The following is a 21119-nucleotide window of genomic DNA, read 5'->3' as shown; positions in this document are numbered from 1 at the left end:
TTCCTGATCGGACCAAGTTTACTTTGCTTGTTTGAGGAGAACTTTTTGTAATTTTTTTGTCAATTTTTTGTAATTTCTTCGTCATTTTTTTAAATAAATTTTTTGTCATTTTTTTGGTCAAATTTTCATCAAATTTGTGTCATTTTTTTGTCATTTTTTTGTCATTATTTGGTCACATTTTTGTAATTTTTTTGGTCAATTTTTTGTAATTTCTTTGTATTTTTTTTGTCATTTTTTGGTCATTTTTGGTCAAATTTCAATGACTTGAACTGAGGAAATGTTTCTTGTTTTGAGCTGTTTTCACTCATTTAGACACTTTTCCTGAAGTTTGCTTTGCTTGTTTGAGGACATTTCAGACCAGTTCTAGGGTAAATCTCGCTTGAAATAAGAAAGTAAAATCACCAATGAGATAAGACCAATTTTCTTTCCCCATTGGCAAAGAAAACGACCTGAAATAAGGACGAAATGTATCGAAACGAGTCAGAAACATCTCAGAACAAGTGAAATAATCCGGGACAAACGCCCAACAACTTCTTAACCAGTCAAAACAACAAACAATTGGATTATTGTGCTCGAATTGAGATGTTTATACTAGTCTAGTTAATTACTTTTTGCAGTGTTGAAATAGTCGACAACTATTTTAGTGATCGATTAATCGTTTTTCTGGTTCACACAGACTAAAATGGAGCAAAAACGACATAAAAAATGATGGAAAACCTACTTTGATTTTATATTTAGGGTCTGCGGTGTTTTGTACATTGTAAATTTCATTAATAGAGCCTTCGAAAAAAACCATTTCCCTTTAGTTTACTCCATCAACACATCCTCAAACAGCGCCACTTAAGCTATACGTGATAAAAAACACCATTCACAGCCAAGCGATGAATCCATTACAAAACGATCGTTAGTTGCAGCCCTTGTTGTGATTAGATTAACAAAAAAAATGTACTGGAAAGAAGGTCGAGTTCTTCGTGCACATTTAAACATCATCAGGAGCATTTGGGGGGGAGAGAAGGTGAAAAGATGAACTTACACTGTACGAGATCCACATGCATTTCACCACATGGTTGTAGAGGTTTCAACGGAAGTGTTAACAGGATTATACTAAGATCCCATGGAGACAAGAGAATATTACCCTACCTAAATATTTGCGGGCTCTTACATCTCTACTTTGCGCCCCCGTCCCTCTCTCGGGGAACGCGCCGTGTCCACTGTGATGGTGGGAGATACAGGCCAGCGTCGGCTCAGTTCCACAAAGCGACTCGGCCAGACAGCGGTGCGGAGGTTTTTTACACTTTGTTGCTCCAGATCAGCGTGGGGAACAGGAAGTAGGAGGCAGACCACAGCAGGTAGTAGATGCACGCCGGGGAAAAAGAGGAGCAGAACACCATGAGCACTCCTGAAAAAATCAAAATCCCTTCAGTCACTCAACAACAAAACTGAGTTCTGTTCAATGTTTTCAAAAGAAATCATTGCTTTTACTTCTAAATCCTGGGTGAGTTTCTCTTCTTTTGCTTTACTTTAGCCTTGAGGCGAGTTAAAAGTACATACAATTACATGAAAACCTAATGTATTCAGTTTCAAATCAAAGAGGGGAAATAAAGTTAGAAGGCATAACGTACACTGCAAAAAGTGGATTCTAAGCAAGTAAAAAATGTCTTACTTTAAGAAATAAGTTCTTATTGTTTCCCTAAAAAGTAATAATGTTTTGCCGAGCAAAGTTTTCTTGAGAAAAAAAATCTTGTTTTAGGAAATAAAATCTAGCCATTTCTCTTCTTCATATATTTGCTAAAAATATGCAAATTTTTCTTGTAACAAGAAAGAAAAACTTTTTGAATCTTCTTCAGTTTTAGACAAAGAACATTTTTTTCTTTTTTTAAGAAAAAACTCTTAATGTAAGAACTGCTTCTCACAGAGAGAACATTCCATTCTTTAAAGTGGGCGGCTCGGTGGCACAGCGGTTAGAGCCTCAGCTTCACAGCTCGAAGGTCCTGGGTTCGATTCCCACCAGGACGGGGCCTTTCTGTGTGGAGCATGTTCTCCCCGAGTCCGCCAGCAGGTGATTCTGACCATCAGCCTGGCTCCACATCATGGAGGCGGGTCTCCGGGCGCGGCAATACTTTCCTTAAATATTAGTATTTATTAAGAACATTTTGCTCAGAAATGTGTGTAATTTACAACATTTTACTTAAATCAAGAAACATTTAAGTAAAATATCCACAATTTTTCCCTAAATAAGGATGTTTTCCTTAAATTATTCCATTTTCTGAGGGCATTTTGCTTAATTCTAGATATTTATTTGCTTAAATTTAGTGTTTCTTTCTTGTTTTATGATAATAAAAAAAAAACTAGAAATAAGAATTCTTAGCAAGAAAAAAAACACTGACCCCATTGGCAGAATTTTTTCCTTAAAACAAGACAAAATGTCTTATTTTAAGATTTTTTCCTTGTTTTTAGTCGGGCACTTTTTGCAGTGTACATACAATTACAAGAAAACCTAATTTATTCAGTTTAAAATCAAAGAGGGAAAATAAAGTTAGAAGGCAGAATGTACAGCGGCACCATTTTTCACCCCGATATGAACGTTGTAAAATAGCTGGAATCTGAACTGAGCTTTGATCCTGCAGATGAACACTTTAATCAACTGAGCCTGATGGAAGAGAGTTCTTTCAGCTGCACAAAACTGAGACACTGAGTTCGGGACAGCTGTCTGTGGGGGTTCTCAGATGTGCCACTGACCTGTCCCAGATGTTCTTTGCTGTAAGTGACCGTACCTCCTGCATAGACGAACTTCTTCCAGGCCTGAGACTCCAGGACGCGGTCGTGCGGGTAGAAGCTCTGGCTGATCATGGACAGGATCATGGGCACCGCGATCACCCGGAGCAGCACCATGTTCCCCCCCGACAGCAGGGACGCGCTGGCCAGGATCCCCGAGGGGTAGAGGCAGGGCAGGCCCCGGTACATGAACGGGATTCCTGCAGGTAAAACCAGACACGTTCAACTAGGGCTGCTCGATTATTGAAAAAATAATAATCACGATTATTTTTGTCATAATTGAAATCACGATTATTCAAACGATTATTGTTGCCTTTAAAAAGATCCATCAAAAAAGTGACAAAAATCCATCAAAAAAGTGACAAAAATCCATCAAAAAAGTGACAAAAATCCATCTAAAAAGTGACAAAAATCCATCAGAAAAGTGACAAAAATACAGCAAAAAAGTGACAAAAATACAGCAAAAAAAGACAAAAATCCATCAAAAAAAAGACAAAAATCCATCAAAAAAAAGACAAAAATCCATCAAAAAAGTGACAAAAATCCATCTAAAAAGTGACAAAAATCCATCAGAAAAGTGACAAAAATACAGCAAAAAAGTGACAAAAATACAGCAAAAAAAGACAAAAATCCATCAAAAAAAAGACAAAAATCCATCAAAAAAAAGACAAAAATCCATCAAAAAAAAGACAAAAATCCATCAGAAAAGTGACAAAAATCCAGCAAAAAAGTGACAAAAATACAGCAAAAAAATGATAAAAAATACAGCAAAAAAATTACAAATATCCAGCAGAGAAAGACAAAAATCCAGCAAAAAAGTGACAAAAATCCAAAAATTAGAAAAAAAAATGTGGACAAAAAAAATAAATAAAAAAAGTTAAAAAAAAAAAAAAAAATATATATATATATATATATATATATATATATATATATATAATCGATTTTTTGTAATCGTTTACTGTTGTAATCGAAATCGTAATCGAATTTCGATTGATTGCACAGCCCTACGTTCAACAGAATGAGCCGCTGAAGACCATCTGGATCACAGTGAGACTCACCGCTGGAGAAGAAGCAGAGGCGCACGAACACTGACAGGACGTAGCACATGCACAGCAGGTTGTCCATCAGGTTCGGGGTTCTCAGAAGTAAAGACGTGGCGATGCCGAAGGTGGTGAAGTCGGCGAAATCATCCAGTTTTGCACCTGCACAGGGAGCAACAGTTAATGGCAAATAAGCAAAGTTCTTTCATACACCATGTTTTATTGTGTGGTGTTCCAGCTTTTTACTCTTAAAGCAGCACTAAGTGACGTGTTTACCTTAATAAATCCTTTTCGTAGTCCCTGTGGGGGTGATACAAGTGTTTATGGGATGATTGGAGGGTCTTTCATCGCCCCCTGGTGTCTCTGGCCAGAAAACCATGTTTGCAACTTGACTGCCCCCGGTCCGGAGCCACCAATACACACTAATAGAATCACGAAGAAGAAGCTAACAGGCTAACGGGCAAAGCTAACGTCACTTTAAACAGTATTTACAGCCAAGTTTGAGTGAAAAAAATATTTCTATTGTATAATTGGATGCACAGTAACCCTCTGTCCCTTCGCCTTTCCTGTCAGTGTAGTATTTACTCTCCAAGACAATTAATACGTTAAAAAATTGTAACTTGCTACGACACCTGCAGTTGCGCTTATGGCCTTTAGGGGGAAGAGTTACTTAGTACTGATTTGAAGCAGAACTAAGTAACTCGTGCCCCCAGAGGCCATAAGCGCCACTGCAGGTGTCGCAGCGTGTTGCGCTTTCATACTCATTAATTGTCCGTGAGACTAAATACTGCGCTGACAGAAAAGACAAATTACAATTACACAATGGAGATCATTTTTTTCACTCAAACTTGGCTGTAAATGCTGTTTAACCCCTTAACTCCCGCCTGAACCGAGCACATTTTCTCCAGTTTGGCTTTACCCCAATCCAAAAGCTTCTGGGAAAAAAGGTGTGAAAATAGCAACAAAAATGAGACGAAAACAATGAAGGAAATGTGACAAAAAAGTGACGAAAAATGTATGAAAAAGTTAACCTGGCTAACACCAGGCTGCTGTGTGCGCTCGAATTATTTCGAACTGCACAACAGCCTGGGGACCATGGCCACATCTCCGGTGGATTTGGGAACCAATCACAGAGCGAGGAGGGACGGCAAGACGATGACGCGCTATTCGAGATATGGAAGCTTGTAGTTTATTTACGGATAATAAAAAAAAAAGTTTATTTACGGATCCAACGTGACAGCAGCAGACACGATGGTATTTTTTGATCAAGCTTTAGACCTTGTTCTAAATAGTTTATATTCAAAAGTTTACAGCGGGTACGTCATACGTCATCTCATACGATGATATGATTGGCCATGGCTACGTGCAGACGCAAGAGACTTTTTTTTTTTTTTTTCGTATCGCCCAATAAACGAGTATGGACGATCGTAAACCACACCTCTCCTACGAGAAAATGAATTGGTGGTCCCCAGACTAAATATCACTTGTGATTTTAGTCTGGTGTTAGCCAGGCTATGAAAAAGTGGCAAAAATGTGACAAAAAACGACAAAAAAATGACAAAAAATTGATAAAAATTGGACAAAAAAAATGACAAAAATGTGACAAAAAAGTGACAAAAAGTTGATAAAAAGTGACGAAAAAATTACAAACAAGTGACGAAAAATTTATGAAAAAGAGGCAAAAAAAGAAATGACAAAAATGTAACAAAATGTGACAAAAAATACAAAAATATGACAAAAATTTGATAAAAAAGTGACAAAAGATGTATAAAAATGGACGAAAAAATTGACGAAAAAATGACAGAAATGTGGCAAAAAAGTTACAAAAATGAGTTGAATACCCAACAAAAAATGATGGAAAAAAAATCTGATGACGTGAGGAAAAAGATCCTCTCGGTTCAGGCGGGAGTTAAGTGGTTAAGTCAGCTTTGCCCGTTAGCCTGTTAGCTTCTTCTTCGTGATTCCATGAGTGTGTATCGGTAATTCCGACCCGTTGGCAGGAAAGTTGCAATTGTGTTTTTTCTTCAGAGACACCAGGGGGAGATGAAAGACCCCCCCAATCATCCCATAAACACTTGCATTACCCCCAGAGGGACTACGGAAAGGATTTATTGGAGGTAAACAAGTTACTTAGTACTGCTTTAATTTAGTAAATGATGCACTAATTTTAACACTGTCTGTACACTGCAAAAAGTAATTAACTAGATCAGTATAAACATTTAAATTTGAGCATAAAAATCCAAATTTTAGTTGTTTTGACTAGTTAAGAAGTTCTTGGGCATTTGTCCTGGATTATTTCACTTGTTCTGAGATGTTTCTGACTCGTTTCGATACATTTCGTCCTTATTTCAGGTCATTTTCTTTGCCAATGGGGAAAGAAAATTGTTCTTATCTCATTGGCAACTTTACTTTCTGATTTCAAGCGAGATTTACCTTTAGAACTGGTCTGAAATGTCCTCAAACACGCAAAGCAAACTCGGTCCGATCAGGAAAAGTGTCTAAATGAGTGAAAACCTGCTCAAAAGCAAGAAACATTTCCTCAGTTCAAGTCATTTAAGCCAATGCTTGATATTTACTTTTTTTGTAGTGACTGTAGTTCTTGATCCGCCAGCTGTGCCCTGTAGTTTAAGTGCTGCACGTTTCGCCTCTCATCCAAGAAGCTTTCTCAGCTAAAACAGGCACATGTCATTTCGGCGTGCGAGCACAAACATTCTCCTTTTTTACGCCGCCGGGACCACACCTGTTTGTGGCCCGCGGGGGGGATGAGGTGATCCGCGCCCAATGAACGGGGGCAAATTCCAGCACCCGGGGTCAACAATTTTAGCAATTTCAGACACGCGGAGGGACCAAAGGCCGCGGGATCACGGAGACAATCGAAGCGTGATCCTGTGGAATTAGGCTGCTTAATCAGAAAGTGATTGTTCATTTGACAAAAATACATGGGGGCACAACAACATCTACCGGCAGAGTCATGCAGAAAAAAAACCGCCGGAGCACAAAGGCCCAAAATGTGCAGCTGGGGAGGTATTTGTGACTATACAAAAACTATACAGCGTAACTCGGACTATACGTTTAGTCACTATCGAACAGAAATGTGATGTTGTGCCTCCAAATATTGCAATGACATTAACTTGCTTATACAGAGCCTCTCGTTAGTATTCACACACCTTGAACATTTGCACATTTTGTCATGTTTACAACCCTAAACATGAAGATTTGATTTCGATTTTTTTACTGAACGTTCACACACAAGTAACAGACGACTGTGAAGTGAAAGCAAAATGATACATGATTCTGTTATTTTTCAAAAAATAGAAAAGGGAAAAGTGGGGCGTGCGTAAGTATCATACAGCATTTTCTGAGTGCATTAAATTGTCTTTAAAACATTCCTCATGACTCCAGAATGTTCACACCTTGGCCTAGGGCTGTGCAATTAATCGAAATTCGATTACGATTTCGATTACAACAGTAAACGATTACAAAATTAGCATAATCGCAAAAAATCAATTATAATTTTTTTTTTCAAATTTTCTTTTTTTCTTTTTTTTTTTCTAATTTATAATTTTTGGATTTTTGTCACTTTTCTGCTGGATTTTCGTAATTTTTTTGATGGATTTTTGTCACTTTTTTGATGGATTTTTGTCATTTTTCTGCTGGATTTTCGTCTTTTTTCTGCTGGATTTTTGTCACTTTTTTGATGGATTTTTGTCACTTTTTTGATGGATTTTTGTCATTTTTTTAATGGATTTTTGTCTTTTTTTTAATGGATTTTTGTCACTTTTTTGATGGATTTTCGTCTTTTTTCTGCTGGATTTTCGTCTTTTTTCTGCTGGATTTTTGTCACTTTTTTGATGGATTTTTGTCACTTTTTTGATGGATTTTTGTCATTTTTTTAATGGATTTTTGTCACTTTTTTGATGGATTTTCGTCTTTTTTCTGATGTATTTTTGTCACTTTTTTGATGGATTTTTTTCTTTTTTTTTTGATGGATTTTTGTCATTTTTTGATGGATTTTTGTCTTTTTTTTAATGGATTTTTGTCACTTTTTTGATGGATTTTTTTAAAGGAAACAAATAATCGTTTGAATAATCGTGATTTCAATTATGACAAAAATAATCGTGATTATTATTTTTTCAATAATCGAGCAGCCCTACCTTGGCCTAACGGTTAAATAGAGGCACCTGTGTGTAATCTACTCTCAGTATAATTACAGCTGTTCTTTCAGGCCCTCAGAGCTGTGGTCACTAAACAACATCATGAAGGTCAAGGAGCACCAGAGAGGCCAGGGATAAAGCTGTGGAGAAGTTTAAAGCAGTGTTAAGTTATACAAAGATTTACCAAGATTTGAACATCTCCCGGAGCAACTGTTCAATCCATCATTCAGAAATGGAAAGAGTAAAGCACCACTGCAGACTTACCAAGACACGGTCGTCCACCTAAACTAACAAACTGAACAAGGAGACAAATTATATCAAGCATAAAGCAAATGATGGGTGATAAAGTTACATACGACGCAAAAAATCTATTAATAGGCATACCATCAAAAAGAGCAAAACAAAGTGTGCAATATCTCTTTTGGATCTTTAGAATCACAGCATTAAAACAAATTACAAGGAATTGGCGATCAATAAAACTCCCAAACTTTAAGAACTGGCTCGAAACTATAGAAAGCACACAACGTATGGAAAGATTGACTCATGTAATAAATGATAAAGAAGCTGAGTTCCAAAACAAATGGTCTCTCTTCAACCAAGACAGATTCATATAGTAACATAAAATAAACAAATAAATAATAATAATAAAAATAATAATAATGATAATAAAAATGTGTATATAGGTGTATATATAGTATATATTAGAATATACACATTTTAAGAATCAGAATCCCATGATGGGGAGTCCCTTTCCATTTTTTCCAAATACATGGCAGCTTTGATGTAGTATAAAACAAGGAATTATTATTACTTTTTTTTATTTTGTATTTTTGTATTTTTTTGAATTGTATTTATTTATTTATTTATTATTATTTTTATTTTTATTTATTTTATTTTTTTTATTTTTTTTTCTTCTCTAGCTATAATGTATGAACTCGAACCACTGTCACAGCGCATCAGGTATGTATGTAATAGCTCCTTTTGTTTGTTGATTTTATTTGCTACACAAGGGGAGAAAAAAAAAGAAAAAAAAGACTAAATATTGTGTGTAATAACAGAAATGTAAAACCACACAATAAAGTAAAAAAAAAAATAAAAAAATAAAAAAAAAGGAGACACTGGTGAGAAATGCAACCAAGTGCCCCAAGATAACTCTGGAGGAGCTGTGAAGTCCTGCCGCTGAGCTGGGGGAATCTGTACATGGGACAACTATAAGTCGTATCTACACAAATCTGGCCTTCATGGACGAGTGGAAGAAGAAAGACATTATTGAAAGGAGGCCATAAGAAATCCTGTTTGAAGTTTGCTAGAAGTCATATGGAGGACACAGCTCCATGTGGAAGAAGGAGCTTTGGTCAGATGAGACAAAAATGTAACTTTTTGGCCCAGATGCAAAACGTTATGTATGGAGCAAACCTGACACTGCTCATGGTCCTGAGTGCACCATCCCCAGTGTCAAATATACGGGGGGGGAGCATCATGCTGTGGGGCTGCTTTTCCTCAGCGGGGACTGGGGAGATTGTAAGAATAGTTGGGAAGATGGATGGGTTAGAGGAAAACCTGCTGGAGTCAGAAAGAGAACTGAGGCTGGGGCGGAGCTTCACCTTCAGCAGGACAATGACCCTAAACACAAAGATAAATCTACAAAAACAAACATATTAATGTGTTAGAATGGCCCAGTCAAAGTCCTGACCTAAATCCTATTGAAAATCTGTGGAATAATCTGAAAACTGCTGTTCACAAACGCTCTCCTTCTAACGTGACAGAGCTTGGGTTGTTTTGTAAAGATGAATGGGCTCAAATGTCAGTCTCTACATGTGCTAATCTTGTAGAGTCAAACCCCAAAAGACTTGTGCTGTTATTGCAGTAAAAGGAGGTTCCACAAAGTATTAATTCATGCTGTATGAATACTTATGCAAGTCCCACTTTTCGGTTTTCTATTTTTTGAAAAATAACAGAATCATGTATCATTTTGCTTTCACTTCACAGTCGTCTGTTACTTGTGTGTGAACGTTCAGTAAAAAAATCAAAATAAAATCTTTATGTTTAGGGTTGTAAACATGACAAAATGTGCAAAAGTTCAAGGTGTATGAATACTTTCGAGAGGCTTTGTATATTACCCAGTTCTATCATGAACCCAGAGAGAGAGAGCAGTTCTTACTCTGTCCAGGGTTTGTTTCTTGCCGTGTTCAGAAAGGAAGAGAAAGTCAACACAAAAGCCTGTTCTGGTCCTGCCAAAAGCCCCAGTGTAAGTTGATCTGAGCTAATGCTAATGCTGAGCACGGCTGAGACCTACCCAGAGCCGAGCAGGCATCCAGACGCCTGGCAACAGCGCCGTCCGCCAGGTCCAGCAGGTATCCAATCAGGACCAGCCAGCACGCCGCGTGATGGTGCCTGCGCCAAACACAGGCAAAGGTGAATCCTGCAGCCCGCTTTCACAAACACAAGCCCCAGCGTTGTAAAGTATGTGCATGCCATACTTTCTCAGCTGCCTGGATCAAGTCTAAATAAAGCTGTGACCCCATATCAGGAGGAAACGCTGTGTAGTGAAGGGAATCTGTGCACTGAGATGATCAGGAGTTCATCTCAAAAAGTAGATTTCGTATAAAACGGGGCATTTCCAAACCCTCCCCCTCCTTCATTGGGCTCCCCCTCCTTCACTGGGGCAGCAGAGCCCCAGTGAATGAATGAATGAATGAATGAATGAATGAATGAATGAATGAATGAAGGAAGGAAGGAAGGAAGGAAGGAAGGAAGGAAGGAAGGAAGGAAGGAAGGAAGGAAGGAAGGAAGGAAGGAAGGAAGTAAGTAAGTAAGTAAGTAAGTAAGTGTGTAAGTAAGTAAGTAAGTAAGTAAGTAAGTAAGTAAGTAAGTAAGTAAGTAAGTAAGTAAGTAAGTAAGTAAGTAAGTAAGTAAGCTTGTAAGCTTGTAAGTTTGTAAGTAAGTTTGTAAGTTTGTAAGTAAGTAAGTAAGTAAGTAAGTAAGTAAGTAAGCTTGTAAGCTTGTAAGTTTGTAAGTAAGTTTGTAAGTTTGTAAGTAAGTTTGTAAGTAAGTAAGTTTGTAAGTAAGTAAGTAAGTAAGTAAGTAAGTAAGTAAGTAAGTAAGTAAGTAAGTAAGTAAGTAAGTAAGTAAGTAAGTAAGTAAGTAAGTAAGTAAGTAAGTAAGTAAGTTTGTAAGTTTGTAAGTAAGTTTGTAAGTTTGTAAGTAAGTTTGTAAGTTTGTAAGTAAGTTTGTAAGTAAGTTTGTTTGTAAGTTTGTAAGTAAGTAAGTTTGTAAGTTTGTAAGTAAGTAAGTAAGTAAGTTTGTAAGTTTGTAAGTTTGTAAGTAAGTTTGTAAGTAAGTAAGTTTGTAAGTAAGTAAGTAAGTAAGTAAGTAAGTTTGTAAGTAAGTAAGTAAGTAAGTAAGTAAGTAAGTAAGTAAGTAAGTAAGTAAGTTTGTAAGTAAGTAAGTAAGTAAGTAAGTAAGTAAGTTTGTAAGTTTGTAAGTAAGTAAGTAAGTTTGTAAGTAAGTAAGTAAGTAAGTAAGTAAGTAAGTAAGTAAGTAAGTAAGTAAGTAAGTAAGTAAGTAAGTAAGTAAGTAAGTAAGTAAGTTTGTAAGTTTGTAAGTAAGTAAGTAAGTAAGTGTGTAAGTAAGTAAGTAAGTGTGTAAGTAAGTAAGTAAGTAAGTAAGTGTGTAAGTAAGTAAGTAAGTAAGTAAGTTTGTAAGTAAGTAAGTAAGTAAGTAAGTTTGTAAGTAAGTAAGTAAGTAAGTAAGTAAGTAAGTTTGTAAGTTTGTAAGTAAGTAAGTAAGTTTGTAAGTAAGTAAGTAAGTAAGTAAGTAAGTAAGTAAGTAAGTAAGTAAGTAAGTTTGTAAGTTTGTAAGTAAGTAAGTAAGTTTGTAAGTAAGTAAGTAAGTAAGTAAGTAAGTTTGTAAGTAAGTAAGTAAGTAAGTAAGTTTGTAAGTAAGTAAGTAAGTAAGTAAGTAAGTAAGTTTGTAAGTTTGTAAGTAAGTAAGTAAGTTTGTAAGTAAGTAAGTAAGTAAGTAAGTAAGTAAGTAAGTAAGTAAGTAAGTAAGTAAGTAAGTAAGTAAGTAAGTTTGTAAGTTTGTAAGTAAGTAAGTAAGTAAGTGTGTAAGTAAGTAAGTAAGTGTGTAAGTAAGTAAGTAAGTGTGTAAGTAAGTAAGTAAGTGTGTAAGTAAGTAAGTAAGTAAGTAAGTAAGTAAGTAAGTAAGTAAGTAAGTAAGTAAATAAGTAAGTAAGTAAGTAAGTAAGTAAGTAATCTTTATTTATATAGCACCTTTCACAGGCAAAGGCCACAAAGTGCTTCACAACACGGTAAATGCAGAAATTACACACAATATAAAAAGGGGTCGCAACAACACAGAAATCACAGCAGCCCAAAAGTAGCGAATTAAAAGCTTGAACAAATAAATGTGTCTGACAGGGATGGACTCACCCGCTGAGGCTGCTGAGGATGGAGGCCATGCCCATGACCATGTTGGCCATGGACAGAGCGTTGGCCGCATTTTTCCGGGCAAACTCTTTAATCTGCCGCCCGGCGCGATCACCGAGGAGCAGAGGGTTTTTGCACTGAAACAGACCTGACACAGAAACAGCAGCAGTTAGCCCTCAGAGCTTCATCGGCGTCTTCGTGAGGAACAGCTACAGCTCTAATGTGTCTGAGGGCCAGGCGGAGTGTGAATTATCACTCACCGTGGCCTTTGTTACGTGTCTGACAATGATGTGAACAAATGATTCTGAATGTAAAAGGTTATACAAATGTTCCTCCTATTGTTACTTTTACATCATGCCTTAACATTAACTCCTACATGTGAGAGTGACAGTAATAATGTTCGAAATGAGTATGTGGAGAGTCATACGCACGGATAGTGGGGCACTAGCACATTCACCATTCACTACTGTGAGAGCTCCTACTGTTTTGACACATACCAGACATGAAACCAATCAGCCACTTCACTCTTACAGTTTGACTGAGGACAAGGCCAATGGTTCCGAAACCCACCGCCCTGTGATTGTTTAGGCTCAGCACATCGTCCAGAGGCGATAGTTTAGTTTGACTGCAGTAACACACTGCTGATTACAATGCAGCTGACACAGCCTCAGACTCTGCTCCAAAGGCAGCAGTCTCCGTTTCAATCAAAAATGAGTTCATTGTTTTGTCATGTCATAGCATTGTCCAGTAGATTATCCCCCACAGAGAACGACTGGTAAATTTCAAAGTATTTTAAAAGTCGCATCAGCAACCATTTAAATCACTTTTTTCATGCTGAACTTCCTGGGATTCCTGTGCCACACGAGTTCAAGAGACTCTTCATCTGAAACAAAACAGCACATGAGAAGAGCACACAGCAACAGAGCAGCATGCGGCTTTTTTTACCCGGAACCAGGACTATCACGTAAACCCCTCGTCTTATTATGAGAACACATCTTAAGACAGATACAGGAGCTTCAGACAATGTGCTTCAGAATACTCTAATATGTTGTTAAACACCGTCACATGACAAATACATTTACTGCTGAGATGCAAACACGGGATGCCAATTACAAGCAGGTCTGTATTTCTGGATGGTCAGCGCTAGATCGTCTGCTCCGGAGGGACGGTCTGCTGTGAGTTTGTATAGATCTATGAGTTGGTTTGTCTAAAAATACAAATAATCCTAATCCGAACCCTAATCCGTAAGGTTGACCCCTTAACTCCCGCCTGAACCGAGCACATTTTCTCCAGTTTGGCTTTACCCCGGTCCAAAAGCTTCTGGGAAAAAGCTGTGGATATAGCGATAAAACAATGATGGAAATGTGACAAAAAAGTGAGAAAACATTGACAAAAAAGTGACGAAAAATGTATGAAAAATGGACAAAAAATTGACAAAAAATGGACCAAAAAATGTAAAAAAATGTGACAAAAAATGATTAAAAATTGATTAAAAATTGACGAAAAATTGACAAAAAAATGTAAAAAATTTGACAATTTGTGACAAAAAAATACAAAAATGTGACAAAAAAAGTGACAAAAAATTGATTAAAAATGGACGAAAAAATGTAAAAAAATTTGACAATTTGTGACAAAAAAAATACAAAAATGTGACTAAAAAAGTGACAAAAAATTGATTAAAAATGGACGAAAAAATGTAAAAAATGTGACAAAAAATGATTAAAAATTGATTAAAAATTGACGAAAAATTGACGAAAAAATGTAAAAAATGTGACAATTTGTGACAAAAAAAAGTGACAAAAAATTGATTAAAAATGGACGAAAAAATGTAAAAAATGTGACAATTTGTGACAAAAAAAATACAAAAATGTGACAAAAAAAGTGACAAAAAAGTGACAAAAAATTGATTAAAAATGGACGAAAAAATGGACGAAAAAATGACAAAAATGTGATAAAAAAATTACAAAAAAAGTTACAAAAATGAGTTGAACACCCAGCAAGAAAATGTTGGGAAAAAAATGTGATGACGTGAGGAAAAAGATCCTCTCGGTTCAGGCGGGAGTTAAGAGGTTAACCATTTCCCTGGCCCTAACCTTCATTTGTGTCATGATATCTCACGTTTTCACAGCAGACTGTCCCTCCGGAGCAGACCATCTAGCACTAACCTTTCTGGATTGTTGTCTAATGAGTGCAAAGCATGATGGGAAGGGCAGAACCATCCTGCTGTGTTACCTGGAAACTAAAAGCACACTTTCAGGCTTCAGTAAAAGTGAACAAACTGTGTTCAGTCGATATCCTGTGTCTGCTGCGTTCTATGAATATAAACAATACAAGATTCCAAACTTCTCCTGAGTTTACGGTTCAGTGTGTTGTGCCATGAACGAATGTCATTGAACAAAGTGGATTTAACTTACCGAACTACCTCAGATCTGCTTTTATATCCAATCTTTTACTCAGCGAGTGACTGTAAACATTCAAGATCATTATGCTGCGCGGCACAAAAGTCTGGCTCCGTGGCCAGTTTGCTTCTCCACAACAATGACTTTGCATTTCACCCCCCAAAATATAAAATGACTACATAAATACAAAACGATAAAGTAATACAAATAGCAATATTACATATCACCTAAATATTACTTCACGTCTGCTACATACTTGATTAAAATGTAGTAATGGTCCTGTACCTGTATACATTGGAGAAAAACAGAAGAACAAATGCCTACCAGAAGAGGGAGCCAGCAGGATCATGGTCGTCTGTGGAGCAGCAGCAGCAGCACCTGCATGTTAAAATAGCTCATCACGACATGCACTGACATTCTTTTATGATGATGTTTTTTCTCTGACACATTTACAGGTTCCTTGCTTTAAATCATTACCAATAACATCACTAAAGTTAACTGAGCTGGCCCTTCACAGCAGGTGTAAGCTGAGCAAGACCATAGGGCTGTGCAATTAATCGAAATTCGATTACGATTTCGATTACAACAGTAAACGATTACAAAATTAGCATAATCGCAAAAAATCGATTATAATATATTTTTTTCATTTTTTATTTTTATTTATTTTATTTATTTATTTTTCAATTTTTTTTTTTTTTTTTTTTTTTTTTCTAATTTATAATTTTTGGATTTTTGTCACTTTTTTGATGCATTTTTGTCTTTTTCTGCTGGATTTTCGTCTTTTTTCTGCTGGATTTTTGTCACTTTTTTGATGGATTTTTGTCTTTTTCTGCTGGATTTTTGTAATTTTTTTGATGGAATTTTGTCACTTTTTTGATGGATTTTCGTCTTTTTTCTGCTGGATTTTCGTCTTTTTTCTGCTGGATTTTTGTCACTTTTTTGATGGATTTTTTTCTCTTTTTTTATGGATTTTTGTCATTTTTTTGCTGGATTTTTGTCTTTTTTTTATGGATTTTTTTCACTTTTGCTGGATTTTTGTCACTTTTTTGATGGATTTTTTTAAAGGAAACAAATAATCGTTTGAATAATCGTGATTTCAATTATGACAAAAATAATCGTGATTATTATTTTTTCAATAATCGAGCAGCCCTACAAGACCACATCTCATAAGGTGCTCAAGAAAGAACTGCGCACAGGAACTCTAACCAGTTCTTCATTCACTTTTGCCTCAACACCAACCATCTGGAGGAAAGCAACAATGATCCCAGTTCCAGAGAAGCCTAGACCCAGGGGCAGAGCCGTGGGAAGATGTTTTAGTTAGGGGGCGCTGAGAGACAAAATTTACCCCCAAAATGCTTTTTTTCTGCGCATATTTACTATTTATTAACCTCTTACCTTCCGCCTTAACCGAGCGCAGTTTCTCCAGTTCGGCTTTACCCGAATCTAACAAGTTCTCACCTGGCGCTTACAGCATATTAGAGCAGAGTAACGCCGCATAGTCAAGACATACAAAACACATCCTTTTCCTCACATTGCTGTCTCGTTGTGGTCACTTTTTCACATTCTTTTTCATCTCATATTTGCCAGAGTTTGACACATTTTTGTTGTTTTTTTGTCACATTTTTATTTATTTTTTGTCACATTTTTATTTATATTTTTGTCACATTTTTATTTATTTTTGTCACATTTTTATTTATTTTTTGTCACATTTTTATTTATTTTTTGTCACATTTTTATTTATTTTTTGTCACATTTTTTATTGTTTTTTGTCACATTTTTATTTATTTTTTGTCACATTTTTTATTTATTTTTTGTCACATTTTTATTTATTTTTTTTGTCACATTTTTATTTATTTTTTGTCACATTTTTTATTGTTTTTTTGTCACATTTTTATTTATTTTTTTGTCATATTTTTATTTATTTTTGTCACATTTTTATTTATTTTTTGTCACATTTTTATTTATTTTTTGTCACATTTTTATTTATTTTTTGTCACATTTTTATTTATTTTTTTGTCACATTTTTATTTATTTTTGTCTCATTTTTATTTATTTTTTGTCACATTTTTATTTATTTTTGTCACATTTTTATTTATTTTTTGTCACATTTTTATTTATTTTTTGTCACATTTTTATTTATTTTTTGTCACATTTTTATTTATTTTTTGTCACATTTTTATTTATTTTTTGTCACATTTTTATTTATTTTTTGTCACATTTTTATTTATTTTTTGTCACATTTTTATTTATTTTTTTGTCACATTTTTATTTATTTTTGTCACATTTTTATTTATTTTTTGTCACATTTTTTATTTATTTTTTGTCACATTTTTATTTATATTTTTGTCACATTTTTTATTGTTTTTTGTCACATTTTTATTTATTTTTTATTTATTTATTTGTATTGCATTTTCTGGCGAAATATAAACTTATTTATCACATACAAATAAAGTCAAGTGTAAATCAGGCCCATTTGGATATTTTCTCACAGCAGATTGTTCGGTAGACGTGAAAAAACGGCAGTTGTACCCATTGACAGTATTCACCTTATTCCGGAAGTCGTGATAGGCGGCGCCATGTTTTGTCCCGCAGCTTCCGGTTGGCCTGTGTTTGTAATGAACTGCCATCTATTTCTATGACTGTCATCGACACCGCTCTTTACTTTAACCTTTTTTAGTTGTTTAAACATGCCGAGCATTTGCTGTTCTGTTCGTGGGTGCCATAACAACTGGAAGAAGAGGAATTTATCTCTTTCACAGCATTGTTTTGAGCATGGAAAGAAGAAATCGCAGTGCTGTGGGCCAGCATTCAACCTTTACCCACCTCCATCGAAAGATGAAGATCTTCGCTGTTGGCTAAAGGCGCTCAATTTAAAAAACCCTCCCATCCGTCCGTATGTTTGCTCTTTTCACTTTGTGGAGAAGAAACCAACCACAGTGCATCCATACCCCGAAAAATGGCTGGGCTACCCCGCTCCCTTGAAGAAGCCACGGCGGGTGCTAGTGAGACAAGCGGGTGAGTAGCTAACTAGTTAGCTCCGTATTTACACAGACGTACGTTTTAATGCAATCACGCTCTGCATTAATTGACCCCATAAGCCAATGAGATACCCAAACAAATGTAATTAATGTTATAACACGTTAGGTGTAACGCATAAACGTCGCAGTTTTAGGCTAAGTAAGCTAGCTGCCTGATGTTCATGACTGAATCTGCTCTTTTGAACGGCTCTTAAACTTGAACAGTTCGCTGAACTGTGTGTATCTCAATCGTGATATGAGCTTAGAACATTTAGTCGTTTTGGAAACATGAACATAAAAGGAGCCAGTGTTTTGAATGGCTCTTTTTTTTAATGGTGCACACACAGACTTCTGTTGTTATTGTATCTTCTGTTCGGTTCCAAACAGTACGTGTGAATATGGTATAGAAATATGAATTTACAATATATTTCCATATCACATTGTTATTCAATACATAAGCAATTGTTGTATATATATTTACTGGTGATGAATTGCATACAGTATTTTTTTTTAAAGTATTAAACTTTAGCCTTTACCCCATTTCACTTGTTTTTCCTCAGATGCCTCTGTCATCAGTGATGAAGTGGAAGTTACAGCAATGCCTTGCCATGAAGAGGTGATGTCTGGACCACCACCTGATCATGACTACGTTGTGGCCAGTCCTTTGCCGGACCAACCCCGCCAGTGTCACCAGGCAACACAGTGCTCAGGTCCACCGGAGCTCCATAAAGAACTCCTTCGCACTGACAACCTCAGCCTGCTCTACACTGGTCTTCCTTTGGAAGAATTTGCTTTTTTAGCTGATCACTTGTTGAAAGATTACATTAACACCTACAATCTTGATGCTCGTGATCAGCTGCTCATGACCCTCATGAAGCTGCGGTTAAATTTGCTGCAGGCTGACCTGGCAGAGAGATTCCATGTGTCGCAGTCTCAGGTGAGCAAGATTATCTCTTCGTGGTTTGACATCATGGAGGAGAAGATGAGGTGTTTCATTCCATGGCTCCCCCGAGAGACGATCCGCGCAACTATGCCACGGTGTTTTAAAGAGCATTACCCCACAACCACCTGTGTGATTGACTGCTCCGAGACTCCCCTGCAGAAACCACACAATCTTGACTCTAGGGGGGAGTCTTACAGTCATTATTATGGCCAAAATACAATAAAGTATTTGTTGGGTATTGCTCCCTGTGGCTTGATAATGTTTGTCTCTCAAGCATATGGAGGTAGATGCAGTGACAAATTTATCACCATGGACAGTGGGTTTCTTGAGTATCTGCGCCCAGGGGACGTGGTCATGGCGGACCGAGGGTTTCTTATCTCAGAGCTGCTGCATGAGCGACGGGTCAAGCTTGTCATCCCTGCCTTCACCAGAAAAGGATTACCACTTTCCGAAGAGGACACCACTAACACCAGGCGCATTGCTAACGTCCGGGTCCACGTGGAAAGAGTAATCCGTCGCCTGAAAAACTTCCGAATCCTGTCCCAAACCGTTCCTATCAACTTGGCACACAAATGTGATAAGATTCTGAGGATTTGTGCGGCTATGTGCAATTTACGAGGGGACATAATTTTTGAAGAAGAGAAAGATTGATTGTGATGCTTGAGTTCCTGAGATGAGATAACCTTTGACCTTTCAACACTGCAGCGATAATACGTTTTTATATCTTTTAGCTGATTGTTAAGAAGCAGACACCATGCATTTAGCTACTCAATTATAATATTGTATTTTCTCCACACTTATCACCCTGTAAAAAAAAAAAAAGCAGATGCAAAGTAATAGCAGTAGTTCAGCGTTTTGTAGATGACTTTATGATAATATGTTAATATGTTAATATGTAATATGATAATATTTTGTTGTTTTTTAAATGTTTCACTTTCCTACGACACAAAAGCACTTGAACACAATGCCCTCGTAACTTCCACTTCACAACTGGAAAGGATAATCTTTACCAGAGCACATGAAGGCAGCATACACTACAGGTTCCATAGTTTATTTTGAAGTATTAACTGAAGTTTTAAAATGGTTTATACTTTCATTTTTTTTGTGCTGATATGATCTTGATGTTGGTCTGGTGGGACTTGGAAGGTCATATAATCGATGTGTTTTATTAGATTTATAACCACTGACCTAAATTATTGTGGTCTTATGTTCACCGTGTGGACTATTTAATATGTATTTGTACATTAAAACTATTTTCAAGCTTCATGTTTTGTATTCCGTTTTCGTTTTACCAGGAATTCAACTCTTTAGCCTAAGATGGTGATATATTGATTGACTTTACAAGCAGCTCAAAAATAAACACGTCACTTAGTATTGCTTGATAAAAACACATATTAAGACATTGGAATAAATAAACAAATCAGTAGTACAATAAGAATCAAGTTTATTCAGATTGGTAATTTGATATGATATACTGTAAAAAACATCTCGGGTGATAACCTAAGCTACATGCTCCTCAAGAGGACGGTGTAGTGTTACAAAATGCAAAATTACAATGAACAATTTGCCTTTTCATTTAAAGCAATATAAAGAATGGAATAATCTCCAAACACAAACTGAACAAACTATGCTATTTTTATTGTGTGATGGTCAACACTGACATTGGGATGCTATGTTTTTATGTCCCGTATGGACCAGCATCGATGTTATGTTTCTCCTTTTGCCTGATATTATGCAATTTATTATGTTCTGTGAAGTATGCTGTGTACAATAATGGCCAACAGGGGGCAGTACTCTGACAGATTTCAATGTGATTTAATGATAATGATGTAATTAATTAAATAGAAGTAGACTGATGCAAAGTGAAATGCAGTGAATGATGTAATAGTTGTATACGTAGTGTTGCTGTAATGTTATTGTGGGACTATATTTTTTGTTTAGTGGAATGCCTTGAGATTTTTCTTTGTAAAAGGGTGCGGTGGCTCAAATTGGTTGAGAAACACAGTCCTAAAGTACATAGCAAATCAAAAAACAAACTTAACACAAACTACAATATCTGTCACAAAGCACCAATCGACCATCCTGGTGCTCACCTGCTACAAAAGGAAGTTGGTATTTAAAATAAAATGTCTTAAGCCTTTCAACAGTTTTGGAGCAGAATTCCTTATTGAAAAGAACATGGAGCATCACCTGTTGGGACGATGACCACACAAGCAGCTTACAGGCCTGTAGCCCAGTGCAAAGCATACCCAGCTGAACCTGGACATAAAAACCACGGGGACCATTCTCCTGCAGCTGAGGCATTCCATCCACCATCCTTACATCATATTTGTGGCTCACCATTAGGGCTTCTAATGTCTC

General features: G+C 36.3%; 1 protein-coding gene across 5 annotated transcripts; it reads right to left on the bottom strand.

Moving 5' to 3' along the window:
• Nucleotides 1-1196: 1196 nt before the first annotated feature.
• Nucleotides 1197-15188, bottom strand: tmem269 (transmembrane protein 269). Of its 5 annotated transcripts, XM_079558854.1 has the most exons (8): nt 15123-15138; nt 14814-14863; nt 13224-13282; nt 12403-12547; nt 10266-10363; nt 3834-3977; nt 2775-2975; nt 1197-1399 (listed from the first exon to the last, which is right to left on the bottom strand). In XM_079558854.1, the coding sequence occupies exons 4-8, from the start codon at nt 12450-12452 to the stop codon at nt 1290-1292; spliced, it is 603 nt and encodes a 200-aa protein (XP_079414980.1). In that variant the 5' UTR covers nt 12453-12547; nt 13224-13282; nt 14814-14863; nt 15123-15138; the 3' UTR covers nt 1197-1289. The 5 variants fall into 5 exon arrangements, with proteins under 5 accessions (XP_079414980.1, XP_079414978.1, XP_079414976.1 ...); XM_079558852.1 differs by lacking the exon at nt 14814-14863 and having other exon boundaries at nt 15123-15188; XM_079558850.1 differs by lacking the exons at nt 13224-13282; nt 14814-14863 and having other exon boundaries at nt 15123-15175.
• Between the last annotated feature and the right edge of the window lie 5931 nt (nt 15189-21119).

This window comes from Gobius niger (assembly GCF_951799975.1).
Source record: "Gobius niger genome assembly, chromosome: 6".
Lineage (NCBI taxonomy): Eukaryota > Metazoa > Chordata > Actinopteri > Gobiiformes > Gobiidae > Gobius > Gobius niger.
The sequence above is the reverse complement of the archived record's forward strand: the minus strand, read 5'-3'. Positions and strand labels throughout refer to the sequence as shown.